Genomic DNA, 14,828 nt, shown 5'->3' on the forward strand with positions numbered 1-14,828 from the left:
ATGATGGGAATGAAATCTAGGGTTGGATCATGGGAGAAAATCCACAAGCGGTAGCAAAAAAAATACTTGAAACATAAGAGGCAAATCGAAAAGATTTTCTCTTTACATTAGTAGAGAAACTTTTCTCAATGAGCTTCTCCTATTGTTTTTCAAAAATAAAACATATACATACACACTAAACTTAAGGACAAAACTAAACTATTATCAAAACTATAGCAATTTTGACAAAGTCTATATAAGTTTTATCTATATATACTCTACAACCGATGTGAGATATCGAAAGACCAGCCTATAGGGTATGCCTTCGAAGGAAGCTTAACTCAAGGTTAATGGCATATTACACACGTACATCTGCTCACTTTTAGCTTTATATTTAATTATTCAATCATAATCTAGTTGGTCATTTGTATTTATACCAAAGATGAGTTCTATGCTTTAGTTAATTGTTGGTGCTTGTATTTTGAATTTTCAAGAAGTAGGGATTGTAATAGTAATGTATCATTTATATCAATTTAGTTAAATGTATAATTTGATTCCTAATATTTTTATGAAAAATCATTTTACTTCTTTAATTTTATTTTTACCCTATTTATTTCTTTAATTTTTAAATAATGTAATTTCTATAAAAAAAGTGAATATATATATTCTTTTTTTTAATTTTTAATTATTAAATAATTTAATTTTTATAATATAATAATGCGTGAATATTATATACCAAATTTACTATTTAAAAATTATGAGATAATGTTAAAATTAAAAAATAAAATGGTTTTTCACGAGAACGTGAAGGGGTAAATTATATATTTTAATTATCGATTTATATCAAAACCTATATAGAATGTTAATTGAAGCTAATTTTGTAATATAGTTTTTAAATATAGTTGAAAGACTATAAAATTAATATTTTAATTAATTTAATTTTAATAATAATAAAATAGTATTTTTAAAAATATCACAATAACCGCGTCTACTTGATCATGATATTTGAAGGGACAAGATTTGAATCTTTACTCGATCAATAAAAACGAACACTACATTTGACGTTGACTTTGTCTCTTCCTTTCTGCCATTTGCTTCCATTTCGGCTTCACCTCTCTGACGAGATAAAAACCGCGTAGACCCGACAGTACTTTCACTAAATCACCGCGCCGTCGCTTTAAATAATCCCTTCCTCATTTCCACTTCGCCTTCTCTCCGCTCATGACACGGCCAAAACGAAGTCTTAATGGACGCCAAGCTCAACCGTTCAAAACCGAAACTCGATCGCCGAAATGCCATCAAGAACATTGAGTACGACCCTTCTTCTTCTTCTTCTTCTTCTTCTTCTTCTTCTTCTGCTGCTGCTTCGTTCTACGTCGGTGAGTCGCCGACGCCTCGGACTCTTTCTCTCGACTTGGACCCCAAAACCAGTTTTCGTATCAAGGGAATTGATGGTGAATTCGACCTTCTATGTCAGATTTTCGGGTTTTCCGGTATTGAAGATTTTGCCATTCCTACAGCAGTATGGGAGGCTCAAAAAGCTCGCCAGTCTTCCTTTGATAGTGGCTTGCGTTTGCGTAATACGGCTGAGCCGGATGTGTTACCTGCTCCATTTGAACCTAGGATTGTGATTGCTAAAGCTGATGCTGGTTTTAAGCTAGAAAATGAGAGTTCCAAGCTGAAGATTGGTGCTGATTTACTTCGGTTTCAAAATGGAGCCAGTGTTAGTGATGAAGGTAATCTGGTTCGTGTGGAGGCAACTGGAAATGGTGTCACTGACTTCAGCAAACATGAAGGTGAGTTTTCTAATTTGAGGAATGGTTCGAATTTAGCTGAGTTCAGTCGTGGAGCTGGATTCGGGCGACATAGAATTAGCGTGAGAACCATTAGGGACCGAGGCAGCAGTGTAGGGATTAATGGTGAGAGACCGCCGGTTTTGGCGCCTCCACCGGCGTTGTTGCGGCTGCCCGTGGTTGATAATATGAGCTCAACGTGGGATATATTGAAATCTTTGGCTCCTCAGTGTGTTGAAGATTTGAATTCGATTGAAGAGAACGAGAAGGAGGATGATGATGTAGATGAAGGGAAAGGACAATTAAATAGGGAGAGGATACCGGAGAATGAAGTTCTTTCTGAAGTTTGCTCTTTTCCGTCAAATGATGGTCACAACAGCGCCGGCGGTGATGATAGATATGCTGCAAGCGTCACAGTAATGGAGGCCGTGTATTGTATTTCTCCAAATGGGAAATTCACAAGAAGTATTAGTTCGTGGCAGAAGGGTGAACTTTTAGGAAGTGGATCTTTTGGAACAGTGTATGAAGGATTCACCGAGTAAGTAATATTTTCAAACGTATTTGTTACACATTTTCTACCTTTTTGCCATCATTTGGAATAAATGCTGAAAATAATGAAAATACCAAGATTTTATACTTAGAAATTTTAGTCAATGGAAAGAAGAATTGTCCTTAAATCATATGATGTTGGTGAAGGACTTGCCAGTGGTAACAGGGAATTTTGCCGGAAAGACATTTTCAGCAATCTGTAAAAAATCTTCAAGTCTATGTGAATTTTCAGTAAACTCGAATTAACTAAAAAGTGGTAAATGTTAATGGCCTCTTCAAATGTTTAGATTTCTGTGCCTAGATAGTTTTTGTTTCCGGGATTGCCCTTTCTTGCCCAAGAAAACTCTGTTGTCTTCTTGTTCTCCACTTCCTGTTGCTGTAAAAAGACTTGCTTCTTGCCAAAAATGAACTGTTACAATGATTTGTTGCTGTTTGGCCACTTTTGCTGAATAAGAAAAGGAGAGAGAGTTAAAAATTTATTTTTAATGGAATATGTCATTGATTTTTTTTGTTTTTGATATCTCTCAGCATTCTGTTTGGTTTTCTGCAGTGATGGATTCTTTTTCGCTGTAAAAGAGGTTTCTTTGTTGGATCAAGGAAGCCAAGGGAAGCAGAGTATTTTGCAACTTGAGCAGGTGGGAAGAAAGAATTAATTTATGTTGCATGAAATTAAGTTACACCTCTAGTGATTTTCTTGTCATCTAACGTGGTATATTTGTATCCTTAATACCACTTCTTACAGCTATTGCATAGATGACAATGACTGGACCGTGATATGTCTATTTCTAATAGCATTTTTATTGTTGCAGGAGATTTCTCTATTGAGAAAGTTTGAACATGGGAATATAATTCAATACCTTGGAACAGACAAGGTATGCTTATTATTTCTGGTGGCTTGCTTTTCCTATGTAATATTTGTGGAATGGGAGACCTGTACTTGTCATGCATTTCCCAATGTGGACGATGACCAGAATGAGAACTGTTATTATTCTTGCTATCATGATCAACACTGAGATCTCCTCATGAATATGCCAACATGGTATAGTTACGTTCAGGACCTTTTCCCAGCCATGTAGAGTTGTGATGTGAATTCTTTTTCTTATCTGTTCCCATTTAGAGAAAGATTTAACAAAAAGAAAATCCTTGGCCCCATTGTTCTCATTGATATATTAGTTAAGGTATGTGTCCGTTGCTAAAGAGCAACTCTCTCTAATTTTTTTCTTTTTACCTTTTCTAAAAGCAGAAAACCAAAAAGCACTGATTTGTTGCACATTTAAAAATTAATCTTTTTTAAAGCCAAAAAAACAGGGAAGGCAAAAAAAAAGCTATTTATGAGAAGCAAGAATCCAAAGGGACCCTCCCATCACCTTCACCATCACCATCACCATCACCATCACCATCACCATCACCATCACCACCAAACAATTTCTAGCTCTGCCAGCATCACCATTGCTCTTACCATCAACACCCCTCTGCCACCGCTGCCACCACAATGAGTGGATTAATGTAATAAAAAATTTTAAAAAATCATATATATCCAAGCATTTATTTTTATTATTGCTTTTGCTTAGGAAAAATAAGAAAAATCAACAAAAAGTATTTTTTAAAAAATCAAAAAAGTTGAACCAAACCAGAGGACTCATAAGCCTCCATCAACCTGCTCAAGGGCTGGTGACATTGTCTTTGCGTTAAATACCTGGGATCTTTTGGACTGCAAAAAAGTTTTAGGAGAGCATGTGCTTATATATATGTAATTAACAGTACATGCAAGTTATGCTATCAGCATACATCTTTTGCTGCTTTTGGTGTTGCAGTACTTAAACCGATGAAATTGGATCCGTCATGCTCCCAAAATTATATTGATGCAAGGAAGCAAGTAATTCATGTCATGCACATTAGCAGATAGGCTTTGTCTAGATCCATCATTCCAGCTTTATCAGAATCTAGAAAATTTATTTCTTAAATGGTTTTTACACCCTGTCATAATATTTTAAATGGCTTCCAGGATGAAGCTAAGCTTTACATCTTTCTTGAGCTAGCAACAAAAGGTTCACTTGCAAGACTTTATCAGAAGTACCATTTGAGGGATTCTCAAGTCTCTGCATACACAAGACAGATTTTGAGTGGTTTAAAATATCTTCATGACCAGAATGTGGTTCATAGGTAATGCGATAATCTTAAACTTTCTTTTGGATCTCAGCTTCTACGTTCTCTGTCTGCTTGAGAGTTGTTTTCTATATTTTAATTTTCCATCTTTGCTGCATGTTAAAGGCATATCTACATGATCTTCATGTACTGAATTTGGTCTTTATTTTGGTTTTTTGTCGTGTATAAGCATATTCCAAAAGGTCTAATTTCTGCATGTTAGAGGCACTTCCATATGACCTATATATATGTATATATATTTGTCTTTTATGTTGCTTTTGTTGTTTATGAACATATTCCAGGTCTTTTTTCTAGAAAAATTTGTTTGGGGTAGACTAGCGACTATATTCTGCAAAAAACTATATGAAGGACCAACTGAGAATTGGAGTTAACATTGTTTCCTTATTGTAATGAACTGAAAGTTTGGAGAACAAAAACGAGGGTTCACATTGAAAATAATAATGGTGTAATGAACAAAATTACTTGCATTTAACGGGCTTGCGGAGGCAAGTCTAGGATTCACTTTTAATTGAAGACCTTCTGTTCATTAGCGGTTAGCTGTGTGAAATTTTGTTGCTGTGGTTTGTTATGCTGACACTATTTTTTAAACATTTTTTCTATTATCTCTTTTTAGTTATCTCTTTATCTGTCTTAATTTCCACTTTCAAGGGATATCAAATGTGCCAATTTACTAGTGGATGCAAATGGATCTGTAAAACTTGCAGATTTTGGGTTAGCGAAGGTGCTTATTCCAGAGGATCTTTCTCCTGATATTATCAAAATATCATTCATACTTACATCCTTACTTTATTTTATATGGATTTTGCTCTTTGCAGGCAACCAAGTTAAATGATGTTAAATCTTGCAAAGGAACTGCGTATTGGATGGCCCCAGAGGTTAGCCTCTGTTCCTTTGTTCAATTACGCATGGATACGTGGATCGTCTATGTTCTAAGCAAGAATCTCTTCTAATATCTTCTTTCCATTCTTTTCTACTTTTAAAATTTATGCCTCTTGGAGCATCTGTTGTGTATTTCCTTTTGCTTGGGCAGTGCTACTTAGCACCTGTTTAAATTCATGTCTTGCAAAAATTTATCATTCCAAGATTTAGATATTCTAGAAGAAAAAAAAAAAACTTGAATTGTGCAGGCATCTTAATATTTTTAATATTAGCGGGTTTCACTTTGAAATAAAAGATGCATACAGTCTATCTTTGTTAAAAAGGTTTGACCTCTACTATCCTGAGTTATGAGTTAATTGAATGTAGTTTGACCCATGCCATAGAAGCAGCTTTTACACTTATGAAGCTGAAATATCCATTCCCTCAAATATTGGAAGATAACGGAGATTTTGGCTCTCTTTTCAACAATATGTGCAAAGTCTATTCTTTCAGTATGATTCACTGATGGGCATCACATGCTTAGGATGGGGTTTTGCATGAGATGCTCTTGGTTAACCACTTAACAATTAAATATGCAATTGTAGGTTGTTAACCTAAAGAATCGTGGCTATGGACTCGCAGCTGATATTTGGAGCCTTGGATGTACTGTGTTGGAGATGTTAACTGGTGGACCGCCATACTCTCATTTGGAAGGCGTAAGTTTTCCTTTTCTTTTTGTTAACCTTGAAATGGTCCCATTTCACTTTTCTCATTTTCTATAACCTTCTATGGTTAGATGGCAATTTATTATATTTTGTTCTTGCCAACTTTGCATCCAAATCTTATTTGTACCCAACTTTGTTGTATACAAAAGCTGTTATAAATGCTTTTTGCTGGAAAACATTTTAAGATAAGAATATCATAATTTTGCATAATGTTTGGTGCAAGTAAGATTTGGATGCATATGTGAAGCTAGATCATGTTTGATTGTGCTGAGATTGAGATATCTGATATCTGATGTCTGATTTTAAATTGATGTATATATATTTATTTGGAACCAACTTAACCATCCGTTTTGGCAAATTGGCAGTTACATATCTTATGTAGGTTCTTTGCTTTCAGATACTGATACCTTGTTTCCTTTGCAAGTTGCAATTGCATTTGCCCAAGTCTAATATGCTTTTTGATTGAATTAATACCGGTGTCTTGTATGATTGTTATGCCTGCAATTCATTCCAGAAGACAGCAAAAATTTTGAAGTTGATTTTGATTTCAGAACTCAAGGTTTAAATTGGTTGAAATTTATTCAATTAATCATATGGACCTTTAAATTGTTGAAGCCTATTGTCTTGCTTTGCCCTAGGTATTTGCATAATAAAAATATGACTCCATATGCTTTCTTGAATATTTGTCTCACTGAAATATATTATTGATTATTGTTCTTCTTGATTAGGTTAACTGCTGCTTAAATAGAATTAACTTATTGAATGTACCACCCAAAACCTTGAATTAAAGGATTTAGAGATTACAGCTACTTGCGTTAGATAGGTTTAAATTTAAGGTATTATTTGCCATCTGTTTCTTGTATTTTTATTGGAAAATGATAAAGCCTTGTTTTCATATGGAAGCATAGTTGTCAAATCGAGATGAAAATCGAGAATCAAGAATCGAATCGTGAGATTCACTAACAATTCCAAAATCAATTAAAAATAATATATGTTCTGAAAATAAGTAAAAGATTTATCATAATGACATATTTTGATAAATATAGAATTATCATTTATCTAATTGGAAATATACTTCACCATAGAATAATATGTATGAACTATGTTATATAGTTTTATGTTATAAATTATAAACTTTATAAGTATAGACAACATTTATCATTGTACATATATTGAAACTCTCATTTAAATTTGATTAAATAATTAAATAGGAAAAAAAGATAGCATATTAGAATATTATTAATATAAAATGTCATAACTTGACAACTATAAGTAAATTAACTAAAAAGAAAGAAGAGGGAGAGGGAAAGAATAGTTGGTGCAAGAAAAATAGGTAAGGAAATGTTTTATGTACACTTTTTTATAGTAAAAATAAATAAGATCTTAAATTTTAAAAATATAAGACCTATCAAACTCTTTATAAATAATTGATTGAATTGGGTGAAAATTCAATGATTCACCTTGATTCACCTTGATTCACTATCAATTTTTTTAGTTGGTCACAATTCATGTACCCTATAGAAAAGAAATGATGGATCACATGCATCATAATATTTTCAAGTTCCATGTAAAGCTAATCGAGTTTTTCAATTCTAGATTCTAGATGGACTTTGATGTCCTGTGATATTAATTGGCTGGGAACTCTGTTAATTACAGTCATTTCCGAAGTTCATCTGGAGTCTCAGTAAATATTGTTTTCTCATGTGGGTGACAGATGCAAGCATTGTTTAAGATTGGCCGGGGCGAGCCTCCTCCTGTCCCTGATTCGTTATCAAGAGATGCCCAGGATTTCATCCGTCAATGCTTACAAGTCAATGCAAATGTCCGGCCTACTGCAAAACAACTGTTGAGCCATCCATTTGTGAAGAGACCACTTCAAACTTTCTCCATACCCCCTTCCCCTCGTAGCAGCTAACAATCATGAAAAATTTTGACCATCATCTTTGTTAAGGTAAGTTGGTAGCTTTTCTCCTACTAGTGATGATGGTTTTGTTGCATCTAATTCATAAGCATATAACAGATATTTCAGATAAACTCTGTTCATAACATCTAAACATTCACAGCATAACATGTCATCAGAACATCCGTTGGTCTATTTGGCCGCATTCTTTGTCGTTGCATCGTCAGGCTTTGAAGCCCTTGCTTGGGATACTATTATGGAGTTAACTGGCTGTTATTTTACAGGAGCAGGCGAACACAAAACGCAGTGACCATTCGTGTTGTGGTAGTTAATGTTCCGGAGAAGAGCTAAGGATGCATTAAGTTTGTATATGGCCGTTGAATAGTAATTGCCGTTGCAAGCGACGTGATGCATGAACATATTCTTTTTGACATTTAGTTCCTTACAAATTGGTTTGGGTATGCAATTTCTAGAATTAGTTCCCATTTTTGCAATAGAAGTTCAATTATTTTGCCCTCATCACCTCTTTCACATTTTGGGATAGCAGCACCAGGCAATCTTATTTCCCTTTTTCTCTTTTTTCTTTTTGTGTTAATTGTTAGTGTATAATACATATTTGTGTTGTATGAGAAACAAGAGAAAAGGAAAAATGGCTCAATGAGATGTATATCTTCAGCAAGGCGTGCTTCCAAAGAAAATTCCCATCAACTTTTTTGTTTTTCTTTCGGTGGCAAGAGGCCTAAATATGCCCCTGAATATTTAGACCTTCAATATTTCAATCAAGTTCATATTAGTTCTATACTAATAAAATAATGTATTTTTAATAATACTTTTTTTTTTCTAATTTTTAATTTATAAAATTACTTTTAATTTTTAACTAAATTTAAAAACAAAAAAAATTCATCAAGAACAATGAAAGACATTTTTTATTTGTTCTTTCTTTGCCTTAATTTTCTCGCTGAATAAGAGTTTGGAAATCATGTGGAGGAATTTAAAATGAAAAACAACGAAATAAATGGGAAAAATCAAATCCTTGTCCTGACCAAAAACTTGTTGAATCAAATTCAAAATCAACACAAATTTGAAACAAGCAAAAGGGATAGGAACAGAGGGGGAAAAAAATCCGAAGCATTTTAATTGTTATTGGAGAAAAAAAAAAGAAGTATTAAAATTAGATTTAATATATAAATATTAAAATAGTTGTCATAAAAATATTAAAATAGTTGTCAAAAAAATATTAAAATAGTGAAAAAAAAATCCAATAATTCTATAATAATACTTTCTGAGAGATATTTTATTGAACTATCAATGCAATACGAAAGGGGCTAAGCCGCATGAATAGCCGCGATGCCAACTAACCTGTAATCGAACAAGAAACAAAACTAACCAGCAATCACTTTCGTTTTAATTATTTTCTGTCATCAAATATGCAACAATCAGAGTGGCGCAGCGGAAGCGTGGTGGGCCCATAACCCACAGGTCCCTGGATCGAAACCAGGCTCTGATAGTGTGGCTTCCCCAACTATTTTTTTTTCCTTCATTTTTCCGCCCAACTACCCTGCTTAATCAGAAATATAAAATCAGTCAATCAATTTCCCGCAACATGCCTAGAAGAAATATAAAACTACAAAGCACAAACCATCTCCTACATTCTGTGCCAAAAAACTAACCTGCAATCACTATCATGATTTTTAAATTTTTACTCTGCTTAATCAGAAATATAAAATCATTCAATCAATTCCCCGCAACATCCTAGAAGAAATATAAAACTACAAAGCACAAACCATCTCCTACATTCTGGGCCAAAAAACTAACATGCAATCACTATTACGATTCATTAACTTCTCTGTCATCAAATATGCAACAATCAGAGTGGCGCAGCGGAAGCGTGGTGGGCCCATAACCCACAGGTCCCTGGATCGAAACCAGGCTCTGATAGTAGAGAGTGGCTTCCCAATTATTTTTTCTTTTTTATTTTTCCGCCCAACTACTCAGCTTAATCAAACCTAAAAAATCAGTCAATCAATTCCCCGCAACATGCCTAGATTAAGAATCTTCAACTTGCACAAAAAAATTACACAATCAAGTCCCTGCAGCTATTGGCTTCATAAGAAATATAAAACTACAAAACACAAACCATCTCCTACATTCTGTGCCAAAAGCTGTTGGAAGCCGACTTCTCGCTTATTGTGTATGAACGGCAATAATATGTCTTCAGCATACACAAAATAAAAAGAAGAAAGATCCATCAATTAGGTTGTGTGGATGGCATCCAAGCTAATACCGAATTGCGCAGGCAAGGAACGCTTGTAAGCTCCAGAGACAGAGACTGCGGTTTCTGACAGCTTGTTTTTCATCTCTGAAATTTTTGCTTCCATATGTTCCTTGTATTTTGAGACCGCATCCACCACTGTAAATAGTTCTCGTGCATGCATCTGAATTTCTTCTTCACTTCTTTTTATTGCTTCCTGCAACTTTTTTTCCGAATCCTGACCAAATATTATGTTTAGAAGGATTTTAGTTCCATATCACCCACACATCAATCAATAGTAAAGTGGAGGACAGCAAAATAAACATATCAAAGGGCGGAAGGTTGAAACAGAATTACAAGAATGCCATTATTTGCAAAACTTATACTTTTGCTTGGGAAAATTATCTTTGCCCATTAAATTTCTAAATAATCATCAGCAACAATGAACAATGTTATCTGTTTAAAGAAATGAAAACTATATGTAGATATTTTCTACTCCTTTTTTTTTTTGTATATCTACAAGGTAAAATTACTTAGATGTGAACATCTAAGTAATTTCGCCCTTGATAATCGCGTATCTTTAAACTGAGCACTTCTCTTAAAGAAATATGTGAAGCCTAAGGCCATACCTTCAGAAACTCTGCTGCTTCTCTTTCCAAAACATCCAAGTTATGAGCTTCCATTTGAACATCCTGCACCAGCTTTGTAGCTTCCACTGCACATCTATTGGCATACTCCTCTGTTTCTTTCCTCGAAGAGTTCAATTGAGCTTCAACCTAGCAAATAAGTTTTGGTATTTAGATGAATCATCCAGTTTCTCCATCAAAAAGATGGCGAGGGTGTAATAGTAAATATAAGAATAACAAATAAGGAATTCTGATATATATCACCCTCCGAATTAAGATTCAATATCCATTAATGCCGGATGCTTCATGCCTAAGAAACATATTCGAGAACCATTCAGTCCATATTCATGCCCAAAGCATTTGTATCATCTTCTATTTGACAAATTTGCCTTCTCAATCCAATTGCTTCTCTTCTAAAATTACATTACAAATTCTCCCCTATTAATCCAACAAATCATTTCTTAGCAAGCAGTCACCTTAAAGCAAATAAAGCTACAGTTAACGCAATATGTAAGTATGTATGCCTTTTTCTTTTTCTAGCAGTCATCCTCAAAGTATCTTAGCATGGACTCAACCATTAAAATCAGGAGTGATATCAGTAAAAGTTCAGTTTTATTTTAAAAAAAAATAGAATTTTGTAGTATGTTCGTGCAGTAGCCATGACCTTGCAACTGTTCTGAGGTGAGTAAATAAACCAAGAACACAGTTCATGGAACACAGAAGTAATATGCCAAAAGAACACCACAAAAACTCTTTTTGTTAACCATAAAGAAGGAGATTGATGATGCATACTTCATCAATATTAGATTGAAGCGCAGCAATACGATTCTTTTTGCCCTCAATCTTAGCAGTCAATTCTGATGATTCTTGTTGAAGTGAAATCAACTCTTCCAGTTTTGCCATAGAGTTCTTTTTTATGTCATCAGCAAAGGATTCTAGTCCCGGCTTTACCGTAGATTTGTAGTCAATTCCCATAACCTGAGCAGGTGTAGAACCCTCAGCATTCAACACATACTGAAAGCCATTTCCGAGCTTTAATCTAGAACCATCAAAATGAAAACACTTCATTGCATCAGCATTCTTCGAAAAAATAGCACCATGCCAAGTTAAAAGAGCAAAAGTTGCAAAAAACAGCAGCAGATACACAAATAAACTTAAACATACAAAATGTCACCACATGCATTTAGTACCTAATAACTTGCAATTTTACCCAATAATGACATATTTTAATAAGGTTCTCCACCATAATGCGACATGGTTTAGCTACAAAAATAAAATTAAACAGTTGCACAAGCTAAAATTTGCTAGAGTAAATTCCCCTTCAAATATCCATTCACAAGCCACAACCTAATAAAAAAAAAGGGCAATTAGTTTTAGCCACTCCCTAGTGACTGCCCGTGGGAGAAATATTAAACTCTTGAGCATGTACAGCCGCCCGAATGAAATGTTACTTTCCATTATTAACTAGTTTGCATGGTAGACAATGACTATGTATTCCACCTACCAGCTTGATTAATTCATGGAGCTAAATCAGAACTATGACTCTGGCAGCATGATTAACTTTTTACAAATGCTCATGTTATCTGCCACAAAATAATAAGAAGAATTTTAGAGGCCAATAAGAAGTCATGTTTCAAAAGCAAACCTCCTAGCAGCCTGGTTACACTCCATGGAAAGTGCTTCAAGCTCCTTAAATTTATGTCCAATTGCAGCATCAAGATCCCACATCTTCTCCTCCCATGAATTCCTTGCAGCCTCTGCCTCTCCAATATCTCTCTCCACTGCTTGCAATTCCCTCTTCATCCTCTCTGCATCCCTCAAATTAAAACTTTGTTCATCCACCCTCTTCTTCAAATCCTCATTCTCCTCAATAATCCTCTTCCTCTCCTCCACTTTAGCATCCAGTTCTTTTCTTTTCTCTTCCAAGAGCTTTTCCATACCCTCAATCCTCTGATTGAACTCTGAAATCATAGCATGGAACTTTTTCACATCCTCCTCTAACACACTTCTCTCTTTCTCCAGCCTCTCTATCTCTGTAGGTCCCTTCCTCATAGCCTCTGCTTTCGCAGAAAGTTCATTAAAATTGGACTCCAAAACCTTCACACTTTCAAGCACGCTATCCCTTTCTCTCTCCAGTTTCTCCATGAACTCTCTATCCAATGCCTCCACTGAGTCATCATCCCCGCGAATATAACTCAAATAACTGTTAAATGCATATACGAGCATACCATTATTTTCCACATGAGACCTCGAATTTGCTGCTAAATGCTCCTTATACATCGCAATTTGGACTAGCCAGTGGATTACTGCAAGAAATGAAGGCCAGTTATGAGGAGTATTAGGGGCACGGAGAGTAGATTTGATGACCTTAAAAGGGCAATTCAGAGATTTCAAGATTATGAACAAATCGTCCTCGAGCTTCGTAGAAGGATAATCCAGTTGGTGGAGGAGGAACTGGAGGACTTCGGTGATCTCCTTAGCGGAGGAGATAGGATGCGTTTTCAACGAGAGAAGCGACGAGTGGGATGAGAGGTATGTATTGATTGAGCGAATCGCCGAGTTTTGGTGTGCTCGATCGGTATAGAGCTCGGAAGATCTGCCGACGCCGATAGTGGAAGGTCGGCTACTGGCAAAGCTGGCATCGGAGTCACGGGAAGTGTTAGCGACAGAGGTGGAGAAAGGGAACTGGCGGCGGTCCGGCGTAGGTTGCGGATTGAAAGATTCCGTCGGTCGGCGACGAGCTTTGCCCCTCATGTCTCCGGTGCGGAATCAGTATCTGGCTGTACAGAGTAGAGCGGTGCTTTTTGAGCGTTTTTGGCGTTTCCTTTTCCCGCTTTGGGAAATGGAAATTAGGCCGAGGGAATAACACACAAATTTGAAAACTAAGAGCCTATTTTCGAGCTTTAGGGTTCATGGGCCCTACGGCCCAAATATTTGGGTTTAGGAGTTCGGCCCATATAATTTTTGGTAGGCCCAGTATAGAATAAAATTTTATATCCTCATAAAAAATAAATTTAACACATCATGAAAAAATTGTTGAGAATTTATTAAGATATTAAATTATGCAAATTTATTAGAATTTATGAAAATAATAAAAGTCTAAGAATAAAGTATATTTATTAAAAAAATTATGTCTCCTAATCCAATCATTCATTTTTTTAGTTTTCTGTTAATTTCTCAAATTTTCAATTTCCATTCATCATCCTAATAAATAAATGATTTCACTGTAAAAAGATATTATAAAATATAATTTAAACATGTCAATTTGTGTGTTTTTATATATATGTTAGCAATCAAATATAATCTAAAAGCATTAAGAATTCATTAAAATTAAACTTGGAAAAATTTTAAAATAATATTTTCGAGGACTTTGGTTAAGATTCGATAGATTTCATAATTTGGAAGACAATTTCAGTGTTAATAAACTAAAATATAATTATTGTATATAAAATAGTTCTTTTACATAATTAATTTTCATATAAATTTCATTATAATTAAGAAAAAATTACTACTTAATCCCTATAATATAAAAAAATTCACTAGTTAACTCTTCAATTTTAATAACTATATTGAAACATCTTGACTTTTTAAAAATCTATAATTTAACCCTCAATGAATTTTGCAGTCAAATATTTTATTATTTAATTCTTATAATTTTAAAAAATTTATTAATTAGCATTTTAAATTTTTAAAAAGTTTACTAATCAGTCTCTTTACATCAAGAGCATTTTAGACATTTTTGTAATACATAAAACTAAAACTAACGGATAGACTAACTAGTAGACTTTTTAAAATGTCAAGAATATTTTAATGTATTTTTCTAAATTGATAGATCAACTAATGAGTTCTCCGTACCATAGGGACTAAATAGTAATTTTTCTATTAATTAATAAATAAACTGTAATTAATTCTCCAAAACTATAATAGCCTATATGAGCAACCATCAATTAATTTGACAAAATGTGAGCAAAGTAATTAGCT

The 14,828-nt window shown here is 34.3% G+C and overlaps 2 protein-coding genes and 2 non-coding genes across 4 annotated transcripts; 3 read left to right on the forward strand and 1 right to left on the reverse strand.

Annotated features, from left to right (window-relative positions):
• The first annotated feature begins 1,045 nt into the window (after positions 1-1,045).
• On the forward strand, positions 1,046-8,649 carry LOC110619674 (mitogen-activated protein kinase kinase kinase 1). Its single transcript, XM_021763211.2, has 9 exons — positions 1,046-2,310; positions 2,872-2,956; positions 3,131-3,193; positions 4,327-4,484; positions 5,136-5,208; positions 5,303-5,362; positions 5,951-6,061; positions 7,785-8,021; positions 8,255-8,649. The coding sequence occupies exons 1-8, from the start codon at positions 1,226-1,228 to the stop codon at positions 7,983-7,985; spliced, it is 1,836 nt and encodes a 611-aa protein (XP_021618903.2). The 5' UTR covers positions 1,046-1,225; the 3' UTR covers positions 7,986-8,021; positions 8,255-8,649.
• Positions 8,650-9,405: 756 nt separating this feature from the next.
• On the forward strand, positions 9,406-9,477 carry TRNAM-CAU. Its single transcript has one exon. It is a non-coding gene; the product is annotated as a tRNA-Met (tRNA).
• A 359-nt stretch (positions 9,478-9,836) lies between these two features.
• Positions 9,837-9,908, forward strand: TRNAM-CAU. The gene has a single exon. It is a non-coding gene; the product is annotated as a tRNA-Met (tRNA).
• Positions 9,909-9,996: 88 nt separating this feature from the next.
• On the reverse strand, positions 9,997-13,696 carry LOC110618742 (kinetochore protein NDC80 homolog). The gene is made up of 4 exons (XM_021761977.2): positions 12,493-13,696; positions 11,640-11,886; positions 10,851-10,997; positions 9,997-10,459 (listed from the first exon to the last, which is right to left on the reverse strand). Exons 1-4 carry the CDS (start codon positions 13,599-13,601, stop codon positions 10,223-10,225), a joined length of 1,740 nt encoding a protein of 579 aa, XP_021617669.1. The 5' UTR covers positions 13,602-13,696; the 3' UTR covers positions 9,997-10,222.
• Positions 13,697-14,828: the final 1,132 nt, after the last annotated feature.

This window comes from Manihot esculenta, chromosome 7, assembly GCF_001659605.2.
Source record: "Manihot esculenta cultivar AM560-2 chromosome 7, M.esculenta_v8, whole genome shotgun sequence".
Lineage (NCBI taxonomy): Eukaryota > Viridiplantae > Streptophyta > Magnoliopsida > Malpighiales > Euphorbiaceae > Manihot > Manihot esculenta.

Coding starts and splice junctions, on each gene's coding strand:
- LOC110619674 (XM_021763211.2), top strand. CDS start 1,226: ATGGACGCCAAGCTCAACCGTTCAAAACCGAAACTCGATCGCCGAAAT. Junction 3,194..4,326: donor AATACCTTGGAACAGACAAG/GTATGCTTATTA, acceptor AATGGCTTCCAG/GATGAAGCTAAGCTTTACAT. Junction 6,062..7,784: donor CATACTCTCATTTGGAAGGC/GTAAGTTTTCCT, acceptor TGTGGGTGACAG/ATGCAAGCATTGTTTAAGAT.
- LOC110618742 (XM_021761977.2), bottom strand. CDS start 13,601: ATGAGGGGCAAAGCTCGTCGCCGACCGACGGAATCTTTCAATCCGCAA. Junction 11,887..12,492: donor TGTAACCAGGCTGCTAGGAG/GTTTGCTTTTGA, acceptor TGATGGTTCTAG/ATTAAAGCTCGGAAATGGCT. Junction 10,460..10,850: donor AAGCAGCAGAGTTTCTGAAG/GTATGGCCTTAG, acceptor ATATTTGGTCAG/GATTCGGAAAAAAAGTTGCA.